The sequence below is a fragment of the Anser brachyrhynchus genome, assembly GCF_964034855.1.
Source record: "Anser brachyrhynchus genome assembly, chromosome: 7".
NCBI lineage: Eukaryota > Metazoa > Chordata > Aves > Anseriformes > Anatidae > Anser > Anser brachyrhynchus.
In genome coordinates, this window is record NC_137701.1 from 18,908,846 (window position 1) to 18,932,489 (window position 23,644).

Consider the following 23,644-nt stretch of genomic DNA (forward strand, 5'->3'; position numbering starts at 1 on the left):
CAGTCTTTGGTAGCATAATCATATTGATGTTAATGTGGGTGAAATATCTGACAAATACAAGTATTTCAACTTGAAATACTCAGTAATATTGGATGTTTTGTACTTTGACTCAGTCTATGTAATATTTCTCTTGCACAAGGCCGAGTTTCAACAATTCTGTTTTCTTAGTGGTCTAAAACTTGAGTGTTTCTTTGTGGAATGGGAGGGGGAAGGATTGAATGCGTTAGCTGTAATTAAGGCACTACTTCAAGATGCAACTTTTTCCCTCCTTGATCATAAGGGATGCTCTGGTTGTGTTTGTGATACTGTAGGTGTAACTTTGGCCTTACTTCTCCATCAGTTAATGAGGCTGTCAGCCCTTAAGTCTGAATGTGTACAGATGAGCAAGTTCAGAGGGTTAAGCAGATTAAAAGCAAGGGCACAGGACATGTGTTAAGCTGCTACAAGTGGGAATTAGCAGAGACTTTACCTGCAGTAGTAGTCTTAAAGATGGGATAATTCTTAGCTGAGGACAGAGTTGCTAAGATAGCATAGTAATTACTGACCATTGTGTAAGCCCAGTCTTGTCTGCCCAGTATATGTTAGAGTACTGCAATAGGAAGCTCAAACTATGATTAAAAATTGTGACTGAGATATCAGGTGAGATACTTCTTTTACACGTTAGTGTTCACAAAAAATAGTCACTATTTTTTAAAATTATTTTTATTTTAAGGAAGCTTTTGTGGGTGCTTGCATAACTTTTATGTGGAACTGAAATGAATTTTGTAGGGTTGTGTGAAGGTAAAGAAATAACATCTCCATAGTGAGGCTTGACATACTAAGTAATTAAATTTAAGAACTCGCATGTTGGTATGGTGGCTAAGTAGGTTGCGTGGTGCCAATACTTCGAATTTCCAGTTGCTAAATCACATTTGCAAGACGCTTAAAATATGTTACTCATATTACTTTTCAATATAGGAAACTGATGTAGTTTCTGCAGGAATTCTCTTTGGTTGCCAGTTGGAAAGGAGGTCATCCATGCAGTTAGTCATAGGAGAGAATGTGGTACACAACCACACTTCTTCATTAAGATGTGGTTAATTCTGTGAAATAGTTTGAAAATACATGATTAGGGTGGTGTTAACCTTCATAGAGACTTCACTCGTGATTCTGGTTACTCAACATTTAAACTTAATAATGGACCATGAATATTCTTTTGGCAGAAGGTAGAAAATGTTTTTGTGAGAAAAGTTTTGGATCTCGGAGAAGCGTAGTATGGGAAAAAGAGCAGGAGTAGAGCACTTCAGTGTGTTCCATTGCTCAGCACTAGGTGAACTTACTTTTCTGAGGTTGTTTCGGAATGGTGAATGATCCAGGAATCAGTACTTCGAGTTGCATTTATAAATAAACTTGCGGCAGTGTACAAGCAAGTTCATTCTATGCTTTGGGACTACAGACTTAGTATTTAAAGCTTATACACACAAGCCCTTATTTGTTTCCAGCAATTATACTAATTTGCTCAATCATTAAGGAAAGCTTGATCTGCTTGATTCCTTTTATGGTATTGTCGGCCAAATTTCAATGTGTTTTAGAAACATATATTCTAGAAGTAAAACCACAGGATCTCTATATGCGCTTATAGAAGTCCTGAGAATTTCTCTGAGTTTTCAAGAAACTTGTGAAGACTAGGTTGTGAACCTGAATTCTTGTTTAGATTCAGCTCTATTAGGTTTATAAGTCTATAACTTCCAATATATGAAGAATAACTTGTTGAATTATCTAATAATTCAGTGATGTGAGTGAGAATAACTTTGACATTGGAATCTAGTGATGAGAGCTAGATTTTAATTTGTCAAAGTGTATTACCGTTTTTGCAAAATTTATGTATCCACAAAAAAACTACCACCCTATCAAATACTAGTATGTCAAGAAGTCTGTTTGGTAAGGCAAGTGTCAGGTGATGGTGGAACATTCTATTTTTACTTTTTCCTACAAGTCTCTTTGTCCTGCTGAAGGTTTTCTCACTTTCCAATGCTGCTATAAAGGCACATGCATGCATTATATGTTCATTGATGTAAAGTGACTTAGGGCTCTTTATTTTGATTTGGGGGCCATATTGACACTGATTGTTAACACCCACTTTGCAGCTTCACCTCACTAACATCACCCCTTCATATGAAGGGCTGCCTTATGGTTTGCACTTTTATAAGCAATAAATACTTTATTTTTCCTGTTAAACCCTTAATTCTGTTCTTACTGCACACTGTGTGGCATTTATTTTACAAAGTTAGTGGGTTAAGTCCAAAGTCCTGCAGAAATATAAGTTTAGGAAATTGGTTTCTACTTCCCTAGTCGTTCCCTTTTGCTTTAACAGTCCTTAATTAACAGCCTGTGTAGTATTCCTTGTCTTAAACTTCTGTTTGTGTGTAGGAGTGGGCTGTTAAATGGATACTGTGTATCCATTAAATGGAGTGAATTTTATTTATCTTCTGAGGTCTATTTGTAATTCTGAGGTCTGCCTAAATATAAAACCAATACAAGGTCTGTATACACAGAATGGTTGAAATCTTAGTTTCTCACTAGCAAAATAATGGCCTAAAAGTCATGTTAATGTGCCCCATTTGTTATTTTAGCAGTGATAAATGAGTTTGAGGCAACTTAATTTTTTGACCACTGACCTTTTCAGTTTTGCAGTTTATGCCAACAGCAAACTTAACAAACAAACAAAACCACTTTTAGCTGAACGTGGCCATTAGTCAGCATATCTAGGAGAAAAGGTCTGCTTAAGATACTGTAAAATGCATTATAATTTCTCTATATATTAGCTATTTGTCATAACTTCAACTATTTCCATTTTAAAGTTAAGCTTCTGATGTTAGCTGTTAACCACTAAAATGATACTTCTCTAGTGATTACTTTTTTAATTAAGCCCATGTATTAGCTATAAAGCCACTTGAGTGCATTGTAAATAAAAAGCTGTAATAATGAAGTGCTTTAATTACACTCCCTGAAGTATGCATAGTTCTCAGTAAATTTTTTATTTAAATTCTTAACATGTTCCCCTTTTTTCGGAAAAGCAGTTTGAATTGCTGTAAAGATGAAGATCTAGCCTTTAAAGTTATTTGAGCAAATTCCATGGCTGTTCTCTACTTAGTGAATTTTCACAGCATTTGCAGCAAGCTAATTGCTTCTGCTAATAAATAATCTAAAATCAATGCTGACAGCAGTTAATTGGCACAGAGACTTTATTCTGTAAAGCACTTGGCTAACGACCTTCCTTAAATTAATAGCATTAAGTGCTATGAGGAAATAAATCTAAGGAATTGCCTGTCATTCGCTTGTCATGTCTAATAACTTCCAATAATGATGGCTGATAGATTTTTGCACATTCCATTATTGAAGTTGGTGCATGTAATTATTCTCCTCATTATATGTAAACAATTAGCAATATTTGGTGTTTCCTTGCAATAAAGCTGTTAAATACAAGTAGCCTTGTTCAGAGTTGCTGAACTTTTTGAAAGCAAAACTTCATCTCTGAGTACACCAAATCTGCAGGTATCTGCACACAGTACTGGTTCTCTGGGCAGAGAGCTTCACGTTTTGGTAACTTTTATATGTTGTTTGTAGATGGGTGGGGGTGGAGAAAGTACTTCGAAGAGTTCTGTCTTGACATGTGGAACCTTTTGTTTCCAGCTTGAGGAAGTGATGGAGAAGGAAACATACAAGACTGCTAAATTAATTCTTGAAAGGTTTGATCCAGAATCAAATGCAAAGGTAAGAATATTGATACCAATACTGATTTGATATAAAAGGTACCATGGAACTGAACATTCAAATAATGTTATTTTTAATTAATTGGCAGGAAGCTGAACTGCCATCTGCTGGAACATCTGCAACCCCAAGACCTGGACAAGGTAATAACCCTGTAGAATGGTTGCTCTTTAGCATAGATGCTCATCTTTCATAGCAATTTGCACTCTAGAAATAGTCTATAATAAGATTTGTAGATTGATTGACCTCTATTTAGGGTTAATAGACTGTTTATTAGACTATGCCTTTTACTGTTCTATATTTTTTCAAGCAATGGATCTGTTAATAAAGGCTGATGCTATTCAAGACAGTAGAATGTTTAATGCTGATGCTGAAGCAGAGATAAAATTAAGTTCTTGGGGCACACTTTTGGATTTTTTTGAATACTAAGTGGCTGTCAGATCTTATATGATGCTCATTGACTTAGCTTTTCAATTCTGCTACCATTTCTGTCTAGTCAGACCTTTCCTAATGCAACACTTATGCTATTTTTGTATGGCGGATGCATAGATACCACAAAGCTAGTGCAGAAATCAAGTATCATCTAGATACTAAAAACGAACAGTTCCTTACTAGTTTCTTCCATGTAAGGGTGCTATTATATAAAATAGTATAAGAAAAAATATTTGCATTTCAAGGTAGTCTTGTTTCTAGGTTGCATTGAGGTTTCTAGCCTGGAAAGTCCAAATAAGTGTTTGTGCTGAAAATGTGTATTGTAAGTTTTTAAAACAAACAAACAACAAAAACTTATGCAAACAAAATATACTTAGGTTTTTCTTAAAGTTGAGTATAGCATGCTGTAGTTGTAGTGTGTTAATGGTTGTTTTCAGTCTAAAGGCCACTTTCCATAATGATAATGAAGACAGATTACCTACAAAAATCTGTCTCAAGAAAGTGTAAGAACTAATTTGATGTCTTAAGCAGCTTAAACCTGTAGGGTTTCATGCTCAAATCAAACAATCTGATGTACATCACTTTCCATAAAAGAAACATTGCATATATTAAAACTGTAAACTTCCGTGTCTAGTTCTTGTCAGAAGGCTTTGAAGTAACTGAACTGAATTTTTCATTTTGTCTGTTCTTGAAATGCAGGTCTTGGTGGGTGCACAGCACCTATATTTATGAGCAATATTCTTTTGTAAGCTGCATGGTCAAATGCACTGTTTTGTTCTTCTTGTTTAGGTTTAAATTGTCATGAAAACACTTTGAACCTATCTTTCCTTTCTGACATTGGCAGTGAGTAGTTAAAATGTGGTATGTTAGCAGTAAAGCTTTTTTTCTCTTCTGGTGGCCTAGGCACAGTAATGTTTTCTCAGGTTTGCTCCTTGCCTGTCTTTCCCATGCTGACTAGGGTGTGAAACTGCCTGGAGCCATCTGTTTCTACTTAGAGATCTAGAGATAACTAGCTATAAATGAAATAGACAGTAAGAAGTCTTTAGTCACCCTGGTGGTATTGAGAGTTCGATAGCATTTTTTGAAACTCTTAAATTGTTCATTTCCCTGCTGCCCCAGGCTATGTACGCAGCAATGGTGACAAGCAATTTGTACATTGTATGATAGTTCACTATTTTTGTGTATACTTGTGTTTATCAAGCACAGTGCACATGCTTTTGATCCAGGGCTCAGAGTTACCAAACACAAGTGAGTTGGATCCAGCATGTGGTGTACAGTTGACTTTGACTTGATTTGTAATAGGTGTCTGAAAGAAGCCCAAGAGAGTTGGAAGTATTTCCAAATTTCCAAAAGCCTGGCATGGTAGTCTGTGGTCTACATTAAGGGTGGTATAACAGTAGATTTGTAGAGTGAAACAGTTGTTGCTAAGGAGGCTGTCTACACTGTATTTATGGGGGTTTACTTAGCACTAGCTGTAGACTAGTACATGGAAATGATACACATTAGCTTGGAAGGCACCTTTCAGTTTAGTTCCATTTGAGAGGAATGTAAATGCTGCTCCTGGACCGTATCATGGTATCAACAAGAGACTAAGTGAGGACAACTGAGAAAATTGAAACATAAACATGCAACTTCTCTGGGTGCATCCACATTAATGTAAACAATTTGCTTCATTCTGAACAAAAATAGTTTAACTTTGGCAAGGATATTGGAAAACAAACTTTGTAAGCTATCATAAGCATGATTTTGTTCATGTACAGTACAAATCCTTTTTTTTCCAGTCTGTTCTCTCAACACATTGAATCTAGAGTTCCTTCTCTGTTGTTCACGTAAAGTTGATTATTCAGAATTGTATTTCAGGGGGACACTGTATTTGCCTTTAGCTTGTGAAAATGGGGAGACTTATCTAAATAACCCATTGTTGGTATGTACAGTAATTCATTCAATTTCTAGGTATCAAAAAAGTACAAGCTTATTTTTTACACTAAATAATATATGCCCCAAACAAATACTAGGTTCTGTTCTGTGCAGTATACAACTTACCACAACAAGATGGCACCTTAATGTGGTTATGGTGTAATTTCATGTATGCAGTAGAATTAGTAATTGGAAATTAAAATAGAAGCTTACAAGTTAACATTAACCCTTCCTTGGTCATTTTGTCTCAGTTTGGAGACAAACTGGTCATGTAGCAGAACTAATTATCTTAAGCTCTGTAATGATGTCTTTTTTGAAAAGTGGGTAAATAACGACCAATATATAATCAGATTGGACTTGCTGTATATGAAGCAGTTGATAAGGAGTTGGTAAATTTTTGACTTACCAGTTGAAATGAAAATGTACGTTAAATTATTTAGTACAAAGATTTAATCAGTCAGCATTACAGAGTAGTTAATTTTCAGAAAAACAATCATAGCTTTGTGTGCTTTGATCTTTTTGCAGTTTTTGTGATTTTTGTCACTTCTAAAATTGCTATTAAATTTTTTAATTGTTTTAACAGATGATTCATATAAATCTTGAGATTTGGCATAAGAAAACACCTGGAAGTCCAGAAGGAACTATCTAGTAAGAAATATTTTGAGGGTTAGAGTTAATTAGCATTCAGTACTCTGGCCACGTGAAGAAAATAGGTTAAGAGTATATATTGGCAGTGGAATGAATATAGAACAACAATATCCTATTGTTGATACCTGCTCCCTTAACTGTACTGATACAACTGTTAGTGGGGATATATTGTGATTGAGATTGCTGCATGATCTGAATTAAAAATAATGCAATAACAGATGGCTGTAAGCTGTGGATTGGGTAAAGGCACCAAAAGGAAGAAAAAATTCTTAGTTGATCTTTACCACTAAAGCCAACAAGCTGTGTGAGTTACATATTGGCCTGCATTGTGCTCTAGCTCTTTACACAAATGATGTATAAAAATAAGGGAGTTTTGAAGTGAGGGAGAAATAGAATACTTTTGCTTGTAAACATGAAAGATAAAGTGGTCTCACCAGTAGCAATATCCTAATATTCCTTAAGAGATCATACCGAATCATCAATTGTAAGTAGCCCTATTAATGTCTCCTATGTATCAGTATTGTTCAGTGCCAGTAAGTACAAAATTTGGACTGCAGTACTCTTGAAGAATAAATAATAAGAATAAATAAATAAATAATAAGAATAAATAAGAATAAAATAAATAAAAGGTCTATTTTTAAGTTATGCATACAGTTGGTTAGCAGATGCATGAAAATAATTCATGGGGGGGGGGCAAAGCTTGAAAAACTGCAAAGCTTCGTTCATATTTCCTCAGCAGTAGCAATGTTGTGAGTAGAGAACCAATTAGACACTTTACTCAGTTAACCTGTGGGACTTTAATTATGGAAGCCTGAAAGTTTGCAGGAGGTTCATTATTAATACAGTGTATTTTTTGTAGATTAGCCATGATTGTTGGTCAGAATTGCACAGAGCTGTGAATGAGTAAATGGAGAGGGTGTTCTAGTTATTTTAGTGTAGGCAGATTTGAAATATTACTACTAATGTCTCTCACAAAAAGCTCTTAAATGTCAATAGTGAAGTTTATCATAAATGAATTCTCAGTTAAAATGCAGTCTTCAGAATTGAAACAAGTCACCAAGGAAACCTTTAAGGAATTTCTGCAACCAGCTCGCTAATTTATCCTGTTCTCTGGATTGTGAGCAGTATAATAACAAGGGGCCCAATTTTACATGCTAATATCAACTTAAAAACATACAGGATCTTCATACCCATTGGGTGATCTAAATTGGAAGATCAAGTTGCGTCAGTTAATGCAGCAATGTCCATGAGGGTGTGGAAGGGGAAAGCTAATAATTTGTTCTGTTCAATATGAAACTGAGCTAGATGGTTTTTTAGTAAGACTTGTGTGGTTGCAGTCTTCTCACTGAAACTGCTAGTCTCTTTTCTTTCTTCTGGTGTTTACTAATGCTATTCATATGTACAGATCAGTAGGCAAGAACATAGCCTACATCTGTTGCAATCTCTTGGCACTGGAAGTTGGCAATTTTCCAACGGAACTTTTATGTTTAGCCTAGTACTTCAGTGATAGCAGCTCTTCCTTAGGCAGTACAAGTTCTCATCACATGCTTACCGTACCCCCAGCACATATGAAAGCTTAGTGGGGTAGTGTTTTATTTTCCAGGGACAGAGATTGTTCCAAAAGACTTCAGCATACCTATCTCCCTGTGGTTACTTGTAAACTGCCTGCTAAGAACTGAAACTCTTCCAGCCTGTTGCAAAGTCAGCAGAAAAAATATCTCTAATCTTGAAACTCAGGGAGATGAATTCGAAGTCCAATTCCAATATGAAATTCCATTTCTTGTAGAGGTAACTAAGCAAGTTCATACAAAATATTGTGGGTACTAGAAACTTGTTCTGGAGGGTACTGTAGCCTTAGGTGTAGACATTCTTGGGATGTAGCTTTAGATAGCCTGAGCCATCGTGTTAACCACGTTAATGTCCAGAGTCCTGAAATGAGGGTAAATTTCAATGTGATGTTGCAATAGTGTATTTCAAAGACTCTCTAGAGGTGTTAAGGTACAAGAAGGATGAGAAATAGATGATAGGGATGGCTGTTCCTGGGCACTGTTTTGGTAAAAAAAAAAAAAAAAAAAACAACAAAAAAACTCATGTATAAATATAATGAAACTTCAACTTTATGTGACTTGATATTATAATATCCAAACTCTAATGTGTTACTGGGATGATATTCCTATTGATGTTAATGAGAACTCTGGCTTCAGGTAAGAAGAGCTGAAGAAACCTGTAAAGTTTTTCATGGTAGTGACATAGTAGTAACTCCATGATAGTGGATTGAGAAGAGGTAAAAGTAAGGGAACAATGCAGTAGAGCCTATTCTTGCTTTGTGACAATCCAAGTACACAGTTTGTTGGTAGTGTTCTTGAAGAGAGTGAACAAAACTATATAATCTGTTTATGATGATCTGCATATGTTTTTTGTTATCATTTTAGAATTGTTTTGTTTATCTGCAAACCTCCTAACAGCTCTGGGCACTTAGCCTGGATATTTTAGACATGGACTGAATAGTTGTACTGCCATACTAAATGCTTGGAAACACGTTTAAGCCGTAGTGTAAAAAAGTAGTCAGTTCCATCTATACTTTGTGGTTTGAATCTTCCTGATGGTATCTCCAATGTTCTGCTTTAGAGTACAAAATTATAAGGTAGGCATCTGCTAATTGTCTTCTGTAAGGCTTTTACCCCAAATATACAGTTACCAATCATTACTATTAAAACATTGCATTGTGTACTGGCTTTATTTCTATGGTGTGCTCAGCCAGGCACTTGGTGATCTTTAGTTATGGACACTTCTGGTTTTGTTTCACTTGGTTATTTCTGGCTGATTGGAGTGGCTGTATTAATATGCTTTTACTATTTCTTGCTTATAATGCTAAATGTTAAATTCAGTACACACATATTCTTGTCAGAAATTCGTCAGAGGACCACAGCTCAAAGAAATGCTTCTACACCCACACCTGCAACTCCTAAACAAGGCTCTCCAAAATCACTTGTTCCAGTAACAGCATCTCCTAATCTGCAGAGGGATGCATCCGCTCTGAGTGGGCCACTGGAAAGAACTGCTCTGCCGTCCTTGCAGTCAAACATTCCACCGAGGCACCCTGGATCCCCTGCTACTTCAGTGCCTGGAATGGGTAAACAGAACACTTAATGTTATTTACAGTTTATATTGTTTTCTCTGGTTACCAATAAAATAGGCCATTTTCAGACAGTATGGAAATGGCATTTCATTTGGAAATAGCAGAGCAGTTATCTGATTAAGCAGGAGTTCCATATTCAATTAGCCATAACTCTTTACAGCTGGCACCTTTTGATGCTGAAACCTATTGCCTGAGCTCATTTAACTGTTATGGCTTCTTTGTTTAAATGGCAATAAAACTTTGCAGTATTCTGTAGTCAACAATATAGCATACCTTTTTATGTTCTTAGTTTAGAAGAGCTCTACAGTTATATAAATCAGGTACAGAGGAGAACACTTTCCGAATACATTCATGTTTCTCACTAAACCCTGCACATATTTTTTAACATGCATCCTGACATTTATTTAAATTTTTACTCTAGGAGGTATACTCATGCAGTCTATACTCATAGATTAAAGTGTAAAATAGCAAATGTGCCAGAAAAGTTGTCTGTGGTGTAGCTGAATTTTTCTAAAGTGGTATGTTAGTTTGGTACAATAGTCAAGTGTTTACTGACAGGTCAAAATCTGGATGTTCCTTAAAACTTGATTTCATATCCTGAAAATGCTTTTTCCTTCATTTCTGGTTTGCTGTTCAGAAGGGATGGACTTTACCAAATAGCATTCCTCTTATGCAATTTAGTTCGTGTTCTAAAATTTGAGAGATTTTGAGGGAGGGGCAGTTGTTGTTCTCATTCTGCTCGTTGAAGGTGAAGCAGGACAGGGTAGTGCCAGGACTTCCATGTGTTGCAAGGTGTCTGTCAAGTTGGATTACAAAGCAATGAAGGAGATAAAAATGTCATCTTGAAAGTAAAAGGGATGCAACTTGCCAAGATTCTTTTCAGCACCACTGTAATTTGGAGTTGTTCTTTGCTTTTTATACAATGATCAAGAATATTTTATCTGCTGCATTTCCCTGATTTTTTTTTTTTTAACTTCAGGTAAAGTCTTACTGTAGTTCCTTGCTTACTAACCTCCATGGTACAATCTAAAAGTAGGACTGAACATTGGCACCCTGTCTCTTAATGGAAAATCTTGGGTAGCTGAATTTTAACATGCCTGTTCAAAATATTTGGTATAGTGGAATAAACTAGTCACAAAGAGCTGTGATCTCTTAGCTCCTCTCAAGATCCTTTAAGCGTTATTTTTGCTTAGTAATCGTTTACCTGTATTATGAAACTGCTATTTTTTTTTTGTTTTTATCCCTGGAATGAACTGCAAAGGCAAACTATTAATACTTTCTGATTATCTTGAAGTACCAGAAATTAGCTTCACACACAAAGAAATTGGTCATTTTGTTTCAAAAGGTGTTTACTGAAACCTGCTTATTGAAGATTCCTTACGGAGTTTAACATCACATGTTCCTTCTTGGTTAAGAGTCTGGCTATATGATAAAATAGTATCAGCTATATTCTTTCTTTTTCTTGGAAAAAGATTCAGGCACAATGAATAAGCTGGATGAATGTTAGCCTTCACTGCAGAAAATGTTTAGAGAAAAAAAAAACACTTTTAAAAGGACAGTTGCCAAACCTATTAATTAAAATATTTAATGCTTTATAGGCACATTTTTTCCACTGGAACGAACACATTTTTCTCTTGTATGCAGCATTGGAAGCAGCTGTAATTGTCAATGTGGAAGCCCTGTTTTTTGTTGAATTTTCCCAAACCTTCCCTTCGCATAAAACTTCAGTCATGTAACTGTAGTGAGAAGTATGTAAATTCAGTATCTGTAAGAGTAATATCATTGCATCCAAGTTTATGCATGGCTTGCAACAAATATGAATAGCCTTAATTATCTCTAAAGTGGAGAAGATTAATAATTCATTTTCATTATACTATATTTTGTAGAGGAGAATCAATTTAACGTGTATTACCACGGAGCTCCCATATGTTTGAAAATTAATAACCAGCAGGTAGTTGAGAGTTTGCCAAGCTTTGCAAAAATGACCAGTCTTTCTACGATGATTGTTTTTGATGTTTATATTAATTACTGGTGTCCATAACAGCATGAGAACTGAGATGGTTGGTTTGAGTTATTAGTAGGCAGGTAATTGAAGTTTTTCTTGGAGCACGTTCTAGGTACTTTTACTTAATATTTATCTTATTTTTTAACTACTAGAAGCTTTCATATGTTGTGATATACAGGTCATATGAAAACAATATCTTTTGAATACAATACTAAATACATGTATGAGTGTTAACCAGATATTGAGGAAAATTATTTTAGTGTTTTAATTTTATTGCAGATTTTTAGTCTTTCAGATCTTTGCCGTCACACCTGTGTCAAACATTGACCATTCACTTTTTTAATGGAAGCATTGGGCCTTTTATTGTGAAGCTTTAGCAAATGTATTTTGCTTGAAGACTTCTCTGGGCAGCTTTTTCAAAATCTTTGAAATACAGAGTTCTGCCTAGCTAATGTTGGACTGATTTTTTTTTTTCCTGTGACTGCTTTGAGGATTTTCTTAGTCTTGAGTACTACTTGTTCCCAGAATACAAGAATAATTTGGGAATGTATTCCCTGATTTATATCTCTTGACTTCAGTTCCCTTGTTTGTGAAAGCAAGAGTTATTTTAAAAAGTATATTAAGCATGTAAATTGCAGTATTTTCTATTCAAATTTATTGTACTTGTAAAGATCAGGACAGTCTGTTCAGGTCAGTTTTCCAGAACTGACAGAAGCCTTGCAATGGTAAGGATGAGATTAATCTCGTTCTGCATGTAGGACTTGGAGAGGACATTGCTCAAAATATTTGGGTCCTACTTCTTGAAACAGTGTTTCTGACATTTGTCCTAGGGTATCTAGATAATCATACATAGCTATTGAACTTCAGCTTTACAACTGAATATAGCACATTCTGGTATAAGTAACTTTTTCCGTTGTTGCTCCCATCTGTGAGAGATAAAAGATATCAGGTTTGAGATGGTAATTGCTGTCTGTTACATCTAATGCTGTGTTTAAACTGAAAGCTAAACTGAAAGCCTATCTTGGATCAGTATACTAAATGGCAAGACTTGCTGTGTTGTCTTTGCCTCTATACTCATGGCATACATGCTATTTCTGTGCATGTATGTATGAAAACAAGAGCTGTATTGCTGGGAGCTATGATTTTAGCTGGGAGCAGCACCAGGGCATGCATAAAGTGCTACCGGAAAGATAAATCTATCATCTGAGAAGCTTGAAAGCCACTGTTTTTTTTCCCTTGGTATCTTTCAGTTAAATGCCCTTTTGAATTAGTTCAATTTATTAACAAAAACTACTCTTTTGGTAGTCCATTGTTTGTATTTTTAAGTCACTTGTAGGAGATTCTGTGAAACATATCTTCCCCCCAAAAATACTAGACAGATAGTAAATTGAAAAAAGAATCAAAAGCTGAATGTCATCAATAAAAGTCCACCTAAGCTGTTGACTTGTATAAAATGCCTTTTGGCCAGGAATGTGTCCTTGGGAAGTGATTTTAGGTATTTAGTTATTTGAATGGTGATGTTTCTTACCAAATTTTGTTGCTCATTATGCCTAGCTTCTGTGTCAAGGCTAGAAGGGAAGGTAGAAGTAAGGACTGAAAGCTACCTAAATGGCCATTGGCAGTTTGTAATGATCTTGTAGTAGAGCAGAAGTTTTAAAACTTTGACACACATTTGTCTTTCCACACACATTCATCTGCTTTAATTGCCCTATGTAAATAGAGATGAAGGTGGTAGCAGCTATTGTTGTTACTTGTTTTTAAAGGAGTTTTATTTTGATAGTAGTTAAACACATAGAATTTAAAAATATCTATATCAATAGTGGTGGTCTGGCTTTTTAGACTAAGCATAACTGAAAACATCCAACTTTCCAATAAATGTGGAGATGCAAACATACCAAGTGGCTAGATGGTTTAATATGTAGACTGAATACACTGGGCATGTTTCCAGTTAGGCTCCTGCCATCTAGTAACCGCACAGAAACCAGTGGGGGCTTCTTTGGTAACATTTTTAGTTCTTTTAGTGTTGTAATTGATTTCTACCAGATATATTGGTGTAAATTTGAAAAATTGAATATGCAGAATTCAGACTATATAAAGAAAACTCAATTCTTAGTTGCTTGTTTAAAAAACGTATAATTGTGAGTAATCATTAAATGCTATTAATGCATTAAGTACATCATTAAATTAATAATTTCTAAAGAACTTAAAGCGTGAAAGTAAAATGATTTAATATAAGATGAAGGAGCAGTAGAACTTTCAACTATTGTGGGTTGAAAAAACTTGCAGCTTTCCTAGTAGATTAAGAAATATGGTAATTCATATTAAGCAGGCAGAATTTCTATTGCACTAGCATGCACAGCGAAAGATTATATACAGTAGTATAGTAGAAAATCAATTTGACATGGTTCATGTTTTCCTAGGTCTTCATCCTCCAGGCCCTCCTTTAGCAAGACCTATTCTTCCTCGAGAAAGAGGAATTGTGGACAGAGTTATTGAATATTTGGTTGGTGATGGTCCTCAGAACAGGTAAAATACTGCTAAAGGGAATACATAAATATACATATACATAAATATGGAGCTGCTTAACTTTTTTTAAAGCAGAAGGTCCAAGGTTAAAAGTATTGCAAACTGTCATAAACTTTCTTATGATATGGCTGTTTCTTAGTGCTTCATAGGAAATCTGTAGGGAAAATGGTAACCATTTTGACAAGATTAGCCTCTACTTTGAACAGTATTAGCCATCTGATACAAAAAGAAAAATCTTTGATACTCAAGTAGGTGAATACATTATATTTAACAAAAAAAAAAACACAGCTTATTTGATTATCACTTTAGCTTTATTACCTTTATAATTGCTTTCAGATTGCATTCAGAACTCTCCAGATGTATCTGAATTTCCATGTTAAACATGATCACTTTTCATACTGACTGTATTCTAATGAAGTACAAACTTGTAAATAGTTTGGATATTATTTTCTGACACTGCTGATATTAAAAATCTGTTCAACTGTGAGAATCTTTCACTGTTTCTAAACCAACTTTAAAAATTATTTTTAAATATATGGTTATTGTGTAGGGCCAACTAAATCCATTTGACTGTGGAAATTACCTCTTAAGAATAAATACCTAAGCTGTTAGTATCTATGGTAAAATGCATCTCCTGCTTCAATGTGTTACTGCTTAAAGGTACGTAATTATATAGTGTTCATGTTTTCTAGGTACGCCCTTATATGTCAGCAGTGTTTTTCTCACAATGGTATGGCTTTGAAGGAGGAGTTTGAATACATAGGTAAGAACTAATGTGTAACAGGCTTGAATACATAGGTGAGAACTAATCTGTAGCAGACTGTAGTAGTTGGTTTGTGTTTCATGACTGACATGCATCATGCTTCATTTTGGTTACTTAACTGACACTGTGAAATGTCGCTTCATATGGGAACAGTTTTATGGTAACTTACTGCTCTGTATCTTAAGATTTGCTTTAAGATTTAAAGAAGTACTTTATTGCAACCGTCAGGCCAAGGATTTTATGTGCAGAAAGCTCTTCAGTAGAAATAGGCTTCCTCCAGTACATCCCTTTAAAATTGCTACTGGCTTAAAATGGTTCTCAGAAGGGTTTTATACTGAGAAACTATCTGACATTAAAGTATTCCTCTTTTACCAGAACTTAAACAAAATTTTTCTTTGGCAAGAAGATCTTGGGGAGGTATCAGAAAAGGAGTGGGAACAAGCCCAGGGGGGCTATATGTGAATTTATGGCTAACGATAACTTAAGACAGACACAGCTCTTTATTGAACACAGATGTTTTATTTTGCCTCCTTTCTGCCACAAGTGTAAGCCTGATGTTTAAAAAATGAGGGGATATTAGATGAGTCTTCTATTTCATTTTGTTTCTCTTAATTTTGCGAGGAAAATACACAACACTGTAAAAGTATAGGCTGAAGGTTTCCTATGCATCTGAATATATTTAGTCTATGTATCATCTTAGCTCAGGTGTGTTCACAGTTCAAATGTGCAGGAAATAATCATCCCCCCCTGTCTTAGTGAAACTATTCACTTAACTATTATGTGGGATACTGTACTTCAGAACAAATTTTTTTTCTTAATTAAGCATCACTGGAGCAGAATGCTCCTCAAGGAGCAAATAGTGAGGGAAATATGAAGCGTCCATAGCATCCACTTAATTAAAGGGTGAGCATAGTGACATCTTAACAAAAAAAGTTATCTTCTATCTTAGGTCTTTTGTAGGAAAGAATAGAAGAATGTTGTGTGGCAACATGTTGTGGTACTGAATTGCAGTGTTTTGTGGTCAAATATTTCACGATGATGGACAAAAGTACAAGTGCAGCAGAGGTGATAGCAAACAGGTATTTAAGAAGCAAATGTATGCTGAAGTTGAAAAGGGATCTATATGGAACGATTTCTGTAAACTTGATGGACATACTCTCCGGCATTATTATTAATTTATTTAATTCTTTTTAGTATTTTGGACAGTCAGGGTATTGTGGAGGAATAAGGTGAAATATTAAATTGTTTAGTGAGACTACTTACTGGGTGTGCTTTTGTGTAGCATTTAGGTGTGCCTACTGCTTTTTCCTGAATCCTGCAAGAAAAACGAGACCTCAGGCTCCAAGACTACCAGATTTCAGTTTTGAAAAAAAGCAACCTACAGAACTGCAATCGGCAACTGAGCATGCAGAGTCAAGAGAGAGAGAACCGCAGGAGAATCAGCAGACAGAAGGTATGTGCTAATCTCATGATGTCTGCTCTTATTTAAAGTCCAATGAAATCTCCCTGTCCCATGCACACTGGTTTTGAATGTGGCAGCTTTCATTGATATGTTTAAATGTTACATACATGATGTATATTGAGTGAGTTTTTTTATAAGAACAACTTCATAGTAGGTACAGTTTATATTTTTTCAAATCTTGTCCCTGCTTCTAGCTTAGTTTGATGCTGTTGTCTTCTCTTGAACCCTAAAATTTCATTATATTAAGCAGAATGTCTCATGCAAATGATGGCGTAACAAAATTCTTCACTCTAGTGGTACTGATAAACAGATGGAAAACAGCGCTGTAAATTAGTTAAGAAGAGAATATGTCCTGAAGTGGTTAACTTCCACTGTGTTCAGCAGGTCATTTGATTAAGGTGTGTTGGAATTTCTGCCTTTGTTCCTTTTGCTGTTTTCCTCAGGGCAGGAAAATCTAGTAAAACTGCCTTGTTTAAAATCAGGGAGTTCAAAGACAAATTGTCAATTTTAATTTAGCATAGTTCCTTTTGAGACATTTTATAGTCTGCAGATACAGTAGGCATCTGGTATACAGCCAACAGGAAGATGCAGTGTTTTAAAAGACTTCAGAAATTATAATTTCAAACCAAAGAATCTCCAGTTGGCTGTGCTGTTGAATACTTAATGGAATCTTGCATTGGTTTAAAACGAAGGAGCATGTGGGGAAAAAGTTACTGAAGAGGGTACAGCCCTGATATTCAGTCTGTAAAGGCGTTGTCTATAGGAAACTGTTGGAATGTAGCAGAATACTTCTGTTTGATCTTTAATACTGAGTACAAAATGGCATCCGCTTTAATTTCTGGCATGGGAAGGCTGAGTGAGACTGATAGGCGAGACTTATCTAACTGTACCCATCTCTGGGTGCGGTCTGATGAAGGGTGCGTTGTATGGAAAACTTGTTTGGTTTCTTTTCTTGTGTCATAGTGTTCTCTTAACTGCTTTTCAGTGAAGAAGTGTCCTCAGTCACTTTCAATGTAGTTCCCTAACTCGTTGCTGGGTCACCTAAAGGGGGATAGTGTCTTGTTTTGTAGGATGGAACAAAATACAGGAGGGAAGAAATTAATTTTGACATATCACTCAGTGTAATTGAAAAGCTTCATATTCAAGTATTGTGGATTAAGAAGACATTTTCTCTTTCCTTGCATTTGTCCCTGTGCCACAGGTCACAGTCTGTCTTAAATATGTCAGTATACCTGATTCTAACAATTGTATTAGCACAGCTGAGGAGAGGGAGAGTTACGGTAGAATGGCAACAGAGATAGCAGTGAATGTAACTACTTAAGTGTTCTTTCACGATAAAAGTAGTGAAGCAAGACCTAAATCAGATCCATGAAGCTAGCTAAGACAATGCAAATTTCACCTTTGCTCTCAAGTGGTCTTATTCTCTTTTCAGTGAGTAGAGTATGGATTGGTAGCTTCTTGGCTACTTTTTTTTTAAAAAACAGGTTGTTGTAGAAAAGACATGGTTTATTATTGGGGTCTTCAAAACTCAGGTTATTTTCTTCTGTGTGAATCAAATGGAAAAGCCCTTAAAGACTTCAGCTCTTGGAGGTGTGTGCCTTGAGGGTTTCTAAGTGTTATTCAACTGCAGGTTCTTAAAGGTTTTGAGAGAGAGGGGTGCTAATTAAGCTGGTATTATCATTGAAGGAAATGTTTATCAGACTATGCTTTTAATGGGTCTGAGCTGCTGAGCCAGTTTATAGATGTTTAAAAAACAAAGTAAAGCCTTTTAGAATTAATGCAAGATTTTCCTTAAGTACTTGAGATGTGAGAGTGAAAATTCTACAAAATACTTTTTGCTTTTTATGAAAGCAGAATTTTCAGGATAAAACATAGAATATTTTTATTGCAGTATATGTGAAATCTTCAGCTTACCTTTAACACTGAAAATTACTTTTTTTTGGTGTGGTCTTGTATTCTGGTGTGCTCCATTAATTAAAATAATAAATGAAAAACAACAAAAGAAAGCACTGTGGGGATTATTCACCAGTTCTTTTTCCTGCTAATAAGTTATATTGAAACTCTTGAGAAGAGGCATAAGAAATGAGTAATTGGTATGCTGACTTCTCCTTTTAGGTAGCTTAAATATCCTGATCTTTTCTGAATACTTTATCTACAAGATATGAACCATTCTGTTTTGGTAATTAGTAAGCAGCCAGAAATAGCGTGTTAATATTTAACATAACTAATATCTGAGATGTCTTGTTGATGCAACATAGGCCAGTGCTACCCGGTCCATTTGTCATCGTGCATTATCTGTCTGTGTCTTGCCACAAAGTAATCTCTTATGAATGAGAATATAATTTTCAGTAAATCACTTTTTCCATCAGAACCCTAATTTGAAACATAACTTGGCTTTCTTGATTGTAATTTTAAGCTATGAAGGGATAGCTCTGGGGAAGGCTTTTGTTCACTGTAGTAATATAAATGCTGTCATAGCAAGAATAGAATATCTTTGCTTAGATGTAAACAAACACTAACATCAAGAAACCATACTCACCACAGCGTTGACAACAGGGATATCCAAACCTTCTATGTAACTCATTTAAACCATAGCTATATAGCTTGAAAAAAAAATGCTAGCTAATGTGATGCAGAAGTGCTATAAATATTTTTTCACTAGTCAGCTACTTTACTAATGAGTAGAGCATGAAGCTGAATCTTTTTTCAGTTGTGTGCTCATGCAGTGAGAAGCATGCTACGTGCTACTCCTATAGATATGAGAACTGAAGAATGGTTATGTGGAGTGCTGTTGGCACTGAACCTTGGATTTTGTAATCCTTTGGAAATATGGAGTCATCAGCTGTCAATCTGATGCAGATTACTGGCACAGACGTCATGCTTCACTATTCAGCAGTGTAACCTGGGAAATTTTAATACTAGAATGAAGTAATATACTTCACTTCGTTTTTTAAGTGGCTTGTTTTTTTCTATCAAAGGCTGGTCTCTGAGCATTTAGAAGTAATATTTTTCTGTATAAGACCCAAACATTAAAACACCAGGAACTACTTTTAACTCTGTGATTGATTTTGCCTTCCTTATGTTTGGTACTGTTGCACTATCCTTGATATAGGCTTGTCATTTAACAATGTTTTGAAAACAAGAAAATTTGTCAGCTTGAGTATTTTGTATTGAATATCTAGTGCTGATGTTCAAAGGTCTTCATTAGATTACTTTGAACTTCTGATCACTGTGATGAAATCTGGACTTTATGAAGACAACTTCCCTTGCTGTCTCCAGATTGTATGGAGTTCTTTGACCATCTGATGAAATATTTTGATTTAATGCTTTTAGCACATCTTAAGATTTGACATACAGCAACTGTTAGTATGTTTGAAAGGATTTCCATTTAAAAGGCAGATGCAAAAATCTGGTTTGCACTTCAACAGAAGTGTGCACAGTAATGCTGTCCTTCAAAAATAACACTCTTCCAAGTTGTTCCAAGTTTGTGCTTATTCATGAGTTCTACCAAAAGTGGCATGGCTTTGGGCAAACATTACAGGTGGAACAGAAACTTTAGGAATAAAACTGGTCAAGGACAAAGTATTAAGGAATAAGCTTCTGGTCAAAATGGTCTCAGTTTACTGTTTAAAAAACCAACCAACCAAACAAAAACAACAAAAAAACCAAACCAAACAAACAAGAAACCTGGTCTGGAATAATTGTTTCAGAGATTTGGCTGCTTCTTTACCAAATCTGCACTATTTTTGCAGGACACCATGAGTGTGCTATATCTTTAAGCCATTATTTCTTCTAAAAGATCCAAGTATCTGCTGTGCTTTTTCCTTCAGCTAGTATGGCTAGAATTCTGATTTCTCAGTAGATCCTTGTCAGCTTAACTCAAGTTCAATGACTTGTTAACTTTTTTTAAAGAATTGGTTACATTTTTTTTCTGGCTTTGTGAATACCTGCATACCAGACATGTTTCTTCTACTTGACCTAGTAGCGATACAGTATTGCGATACCACTGGTTATGCAATGAAATACCCTGCAACAAAAAGAGGGGTAGCTGACCTCTCACAGTGTGAAGTACATACGCTTTTGTAAATACTAAGCTTTAAGCAGAAGTGCTAGGAACAGAACTTCTGTAGCCAGAAGCAGGGCTTTGAAGATTGCGTTGATACAGTTCTTAAACTTACCTTAGGCTGTTTGCTGTTGAGATTATATATGTGTAGCTGCATTCAGTTAAATCATGTATTAATAACTGATCATCAAGTGTGCTACCTTTCTTTTGTCATCTTTAAGCTTACTTTCAGAGCTTTATCTTTCAGCTACTGCACTTAAAGCAGTAATTTAAAAAACTTAGTATTAAGATTAAATGGACTCTTCACTAGTCAGTGTATTTAAAATGAAATCACTGTATATATTTAATACAGGTTGATCATGTTTGCAGTTGTAGCAAACAAGTAGCATTGCTTGCTGTGACTGCCACAGCTTCCTATTTTAAAGTATCTACTGTTTAGTTTCTTAATTTTGTCAGACCTTTAATTATTAGATTAATTTTCCATGTAAGTTGTTTTTTAACTGTATATTCTGCAGAGTTTCAGCAGTTTTACTAAGTTCATTAAATAAAGTGAAGGGAAAGGTCATGTAAAATAAATACCTGACTTTTTTTCTTTAGGGAAACAGTGTCTCCATGCTTTTCAGTAGAATATAACAGTGAGAGCAGCATCCCTTTCCTGTTCCTTTGAATATAGGTGGTTGGAACATGCATCCTATCAGGCTTTCTGCTTTTAAATGGAAGTTTCTGCTAGTGGCTAATTGTCCTTGGGGCTGTCCTCAAGCCCATTGTAGATGCTCAGCATCTTCCTAATCACACTAAATGTATGGTTCCCTCAATCCCTACATTGACCAGGCTAAGAACAAGTCACTTTTACAGGTTGATGGATCATAATTCTGAGGAATAAAGGACTGAACCTGAGTAGATGAATAATGTTTGCACTATACTACACATGAGTTGAAGGCATGGAGTTCTCTTCTTCCCATCCTATACTTTCTTTGTGACTAAAGCTTCAACAGCAGCAGTAAAGAAGGAATGTAACTTAGTTGTGGAGGGGCTAGAGCAGGAGAAAGCACAAACTCATTCATAGAATTGGAGGCTGAAGAAAATACGCAGAGTTCAGATGAGGAGAAAGAAAACTGACAGTAGGAAGATTAAGAATACTCAGTAATTTTTGTTGGCAGTTTTGGGATGTTGGGAACTGGATTTTTCTGTATTTTTTTCTAATTACCTGGCTCTTTACGTGTAGTTTCCACCAAGTAGAGTGTTTAGGCTCTGTGTGGTGGTTGAACTTATACAGAAAAAGCTGTACAGTTGCTATCACTTCCATTACCAAGCAAAAGCTGAATTAAGATAATGTCTTACTTCTGGCATTCTATCTCATTAAACAAACAAGCCTAGAAAGATTCTGAGTGTGAACGGATACAAATAGTGTGCAGTATTTTCAGTGGGGTCTGGTGAACTTTTTCCATAGTATTTTCTTTTTTCTTCAATTTTATAGTTTTTACCTGTGACCTCCTTTTTAGAAAAATAATTGTTGGCAGTTCAGAACTTTGTGGTGACTAGTTGAAATCTGTGTGTGATTACAAAATATTTTCACAGGCCCTCTAGAAATATTAGCTATATCTTCATTTCTGAAAATGGTTATTTGATCATTTTTCTTTTCACAGAATCTGAAGAACCATCCCAGAGCATTGAGACAAATGAGACAGATGATAAAGCACTAAGTGCTGAGCAGCTGAATGATGGGCCAGCTGAAGAAGTTGAAAAAGAAGTAGCAGAAAATGTTTCAACAACTGAAGACTCTATTTCAGATTCTGCTATTTCAACCGAACAAAGTGAAGAATCTTTAGTGAAAGCTGAATAAAGTACTTCAAGTGCCTTCAGTAGCTAGTTTTTAGCTTTGTTCATGCCTGTTGTTACTATTCAGGTGAGCTTTTTTAAATGGTACAACTTAAAAATCTCGCTTGAGCTTAAACTGCCTCAACTGCCACAGTATGTCAAAGCTATGTGTGAAAGTGAGTATTGTAAATTAAGCATGTGTCTTTAAGTTAACTCACAGAATGTATAGTTGGTTGAAGTCTAACAGTCATAGCCATTGCTCAATTTGCATATTTAAAAACTTAAAAGTAAGCTTTATTAAAGGTGACCTAAAATTTGACCTCTCTAGCTGTCAAATGATGAGCGACGAACTGGCCACAACACAACTGACCTAGTAAGTTTGGTCTAGCGAACTTAAAGATACTCAATTTAACAGGGAAGAATTAAAAAGTACATCTTAAATACAGAGGTTTACAAGCTGAGGTGTCATCCCACATTTGACTTAAGCATATGGAAAGTGTCATTACAGTGGTGTTAATGTTATTCATTGTCTAACTTTTTGACAGAATTAAGTTAGATGACACTCACAAAAATTGCATCTCCTTTGGTATTTGCATTGCAGATGAACCAGAGGCGCGTACATACGGAACTGTTTTGTGTTTACATAAAATATAGAAAGTCTCTGCACTTGATTGTACTTGAATACAAAGCACTATTTATACCTGTACAATAATGACAAGATATAAGTGAATTTTGTGCCTTTGTGTATTTTGTTAAAGGAAAATAAAGACATCTAGCAGCAAGATTTGCTTTGTGATTCCTAGAACTTAATAGAACTTCTGCTGTATGCCGCAATTCCACAGTTACTTTGTAGAAGTTCAGGAGGAATATAACATGTTACAAGGAGCATGTATATATGTTGCTAAGGTGGCTTCCTTACAACAGAAATAGATCCCTCATCGGTAGTGGGAGCTTACATGTGATTACCAAAAGAGTTTGCAATTATGCTTAAAGTCTGTTGATCGTATTTATGGTTAAAATTGCAATGAACATTTGCTGCTGGATTACTGAAGCTGTATGTGTTTATATAGCTTTTGAAGCTAAGGACTTGTGTGCATTTCCTGTTATTTTTAACAACTGGG

At 35.4% G+C, this 23,644-nt stretch overlaps 1 protein-coding gene across 3 annotated transcripts in view; it reads left to right on the forward strand.

The window, feature by feature from the left end:
* The window catches only part of LNPK (lunapark, ER junction formation factor), a 39,171-nt gene extending 15,864 nt beyond the window's left edge, over positions 1–23,307 (forward strand). For 2 of the 3 annotated variants that reach the window (XM_080599221.1, XM_080599222.1), the window contains exons 7-13: positions 3,673–3,753; positions 3,842–3,893; positions 9,656–9,880; positions 14,312–14,417; positions 15,110–15,180; positions 16,463–16,633; positions 22,352–23,307. In XM_080599221.1, coding sequence (XP_080455347.1) covers positions 3,673–3,753; positions 3,842–3,893; positions 9,656–9,880; positions 14,312–14,417; positions 15,110–15,180; positions 16,463–16,633; positions 22,352–22,548 — 903 coding nt within the window. In that variant the 3' untranslated portion in view covers positions 22,549–23,307. The remainder of the gene's footprint in view (positions 1–3,672; positions 3,754–3,841; positions 3,894–9,655; positions 9,881–14,311; positions 14,418–15,109; positions 15,181–16,462; positions 16,634–22,351) is intronic. The other variant, XM_080599223.1, reaches the window with a different exon arrangement.
* Positions 23,308–23,644: the final 337 nt, after the last annotated feature.